Below are 3190 nucleotides of genomic sequence, written 5' to 3' on the forward strand. Positions count from 1 at the left end.
AAAATTAAAATATGTTAATAATATTTTAATATAAAAATGAAGACAGTAATTAAATTATTTTATATATTATTTTAATAATAAAAATTTAATATTTTATTAGTTGACTAAATGATGTCAAATAATAGATAACATCTTGCTTTTGACCTTTATTAAGATGACCTTTTACCTACATTCATCAATATATATTTTTTTTAATGACAAAACAATATTTTATAAAAATATTTAAAAACAGGTAATTCTCAGTCAAAATTCATGCATCTCTTCTTGATTAGATAGTTAGTTGCAAGATGTCATCGATTACGTACATCTAATTAGTTCAAAACATGGACTAATTATTCTAATCTACTGTATTATTATCCTAGGATAGCCATATGTAACCTAACTGAACCCAACAGCAGTACAATAAGTTGTCTCTCTCCTAACAGAATCCAGTCTAATAGCAAAAGGTCCCAGGAGGAAAATTCTTAGTGGGAAACCTCGTCGATTTTTCTTCAGTTTAGTTAGCGGAAATGCAACACAAGGCAATTAAACAATTTTGAAAGTAAACCCTCTTTCCTTATTAAAATATAGAACAACTTGGTCAATTATAACCTGCAAGCCACGAAAAGAAGCAATTACTAAATAATATGTTCTTTAATGTCAGAGGTAATTAATGAAAACGGTGCGTTTTATTTCAAATTGCACCATTTCATTAAGGAAATAAGTAACGAAAATTAGAGTCCTCTTACATTTTAGACTCTTCAAAAAAATTGCTATGGTTATGCTGTCCCTTTTCTCTCTCAACTGTATGTAGCAAGGATTTGGCAGTCAACTTGCATCGATTAACTACCAAGACAGCTGCCTATTGTTTCGTTTCTTTTATATGACTTGTTCAGTGATTGTGATTAATCTCGACAGCAAATCTCAGACTGGTTTATTTGATCTATAAATGTCTTGTAAATTCAGATTTGAAATATTGAATATAGAAAAGAAATTTCTAGTAATTTTCTTTGATTTCCGATTCTTGGTAATTTACTTTCATCTTTAATTGAATTTGTATGAATAATAAACTAACTTGCATAGCTAGAAGCAATCAAACCAACTAGGAAATGTTCAACAAAGAGAAATGATTTATAAAAATTAAAATTGAATGAATAGTTCGTATTGAGTAATTAATTAATAATGAATTTAAATTTGTGTGCAAATATGTCACTCTATCACGACATATAAATAAAAATTAATACTCAGTCATTAATTATTCATTATAGTTTTACCAATTCATATTATTCATCTTATAATAACATACACTTGTTGAGATCAAAAGAAGAAAAGAATAAAAAAACCTATATTGAAAATTACTCTTCAAACGGAGGCAAGACTTTCTTGGTACTGAAACGCAGAAGTACCCACAAAATCTAAATCGGTCACTTGTTCATTTCCATTTTTACTTCTATCACTTGAAGCAAAATCATGGATCTTCTTGAAACTCTTGTCCTTGAAATTGTAACGTATTATCTTTCCAGGTAAATGCACCACCAAATATGAATCCTCATCGTTTTCTTCCCTTACAACACATAATGTCGAGAATAGATAGTAATCCAAGTCCGTCTGCAAGTTCTTGATCATCTCAGGATAAGATGTTACAATTTGACTAAGATCAACCTGATACTTCACAACCCACCTGCAGAAATTTTCTCTTTTCTCCATTTCGTAGATGTTAAATATAGTGTTGAAAGGGCTGTAAATTTCAATAAGATGCAAATGGCCTCGAGATGCTCCTAAATACCAACTCCACTTCTCACCCAATTCACTAACATTTGGAGGCATTGGTATTTCTCGGACTTCCTCTTTATCCAAGTCAAAATATATAGATGGGCTCCAAGATTTGCACCAGTAGATGGCATTGTTCCAGAAAACACCCTCCATGAAAAATGGCCTATTTGGATAATTGAAAGAGGAATTGCATACTCTCCAGGTCCTGGTTTGGGATGAGAAAACCTCTATCTGAATTGAACTTTCAGAATTAAAACAATCTCTCACGCAAACCACTTTGTAGTAAGGTGATTTTGAAGGATCAAATGCTAAGACAACATCACGATACAGTGCCCCGTTGTCATTAGCAATAGGAGGAAGCATAGTGTATTTGTTTGTGGCTGGGTTGTACACAAAATAGTCGGGGCGGCGAGCATTTTCTTGCAAAGAACTGCACAATAACAGGCCATTGCAGGATTGTTTGACGTGAATCCGAGATGGGATATTTCCGAAAGTGAGAGATTTAAACGGGGCAGGAGAAGGATTGGAGCCAAGATTGATGAAGTTATATTCTTGACTGTTGTTGCGGGGCATAAGGAGGCCACTGATGGGTTTGGGGAGACGGTTGAGACGGAGGGAGAAGTTGGGACTGGTGATGATGGACAGCCAGTTTTTGGAAACGGATTTGAAACTGAGCAAAGATTTGACAGGGAGGCAAACGAGTATTTCAGTTAAGAGATCTTCATTGTTTGCAATGATTTCTGCAGACAGTGAAGACTGGTAATGGGAATACGAAGATAAGGCCGCCATAGCTATAGTTTTCTCTGAGTTCAATAGAGCTTGAATGGATTGATATTTCTGCTTGGTTTGGTTACAAAGACGTGTAAAGATGCTTATATAGCCGAATGAGAAGCTTGGTGGAAGCAAAGCCAGGTGATAATTTTTTGAAATCTCAGTAGTTGACCAAGTCTATTCAAAGCCTCGGCAAGTTGTTTTTAGTGCAATTCTTTGAGGGTAAGGGACTATGTCCCACCCAAAGTATCCTCTCATGTCAGTTGTTACCCTTTAACTTTAAAAATTTCCAGTTATCTATCCAGAAGTTGTTAAAGGTAACAAAACTCTAATCCCTTAAAATTTTATTTTTTTTCCTCTCTTAAACTCTAAAAACAAATAATTTCCCCCATATACTAAGTTTTAAAAAATAATATTTTCCCCTTAAGATTTAGTTTTTTATCTCTAACGTCATCTCTGACATTTCTCCTGTAATATCTCATTTCTTTTCCTTTAGCGATCATTCTTTCACCATCTTTCCCTTCGACTGATAGTTCTAAACCTACCATCTTCGTCTCTCTAACGAAAATGAGATCTCTCGTCTTTGTCAGATCTTTTCTTTGTCTTTCTGACAAAGCTAAGATTTATTTTTGGCATTAATTAGTGTTGTTCAAACTTTCAAATCAGA

General features: G+C 33.5%; 1 protein-coding gene across 1 annotated transcript; it reads right to left on the reverse strand.

The window, feature by feature from the left end:
* Nucleotides 1–1234: 1234 nt before the first annotated feature.
* Nucleotides 1235–2583, reverse strand: LOC123205924 (F-box protein At5g07610-like). The gene has a single exon (XM_044623002.1). The coding sequence runs from the start codon at nucleotides 2539–2541 to the stop codon at nucleotides 1342–1344; it is 1200 nt and encodes a 399-aa protein (XP_044478937.1). The 5' UTR covers nucleotides 2542–2583; the 3' UTR covers nucleotides 1235–1341.
* Between the last annotated feature and the right edge of the window lie 607 nt (nucleotides 2584–3190).

The sequence above is a fragment of the Mangifera indica genome, unplaced genomic scaffold (assembly GCF_011075055.1).
Source record: "Mangifera indica cultivar Alphonso unplaced genomic scaffold, CATAS_Mindica_2.1 Un_0019, whole genome shotgun sequence".
Lineage (NCBI taxonomy): Eukaryota > Viridiplantae > Streptophyta > Magnoliopsida > Sapindales > Anacardiaceae > Mangifera > Mangifera indica.

Excerpts from the sequence above, each read along its gene's own strand:
- LOC123205924 (XM_044623002.1), bottom strand. The coding sequence starts at position 2,541 with ATGGCGGCCTTATCTTCGTATTCCCATTACCAGTCTTCACTGTCTGCA.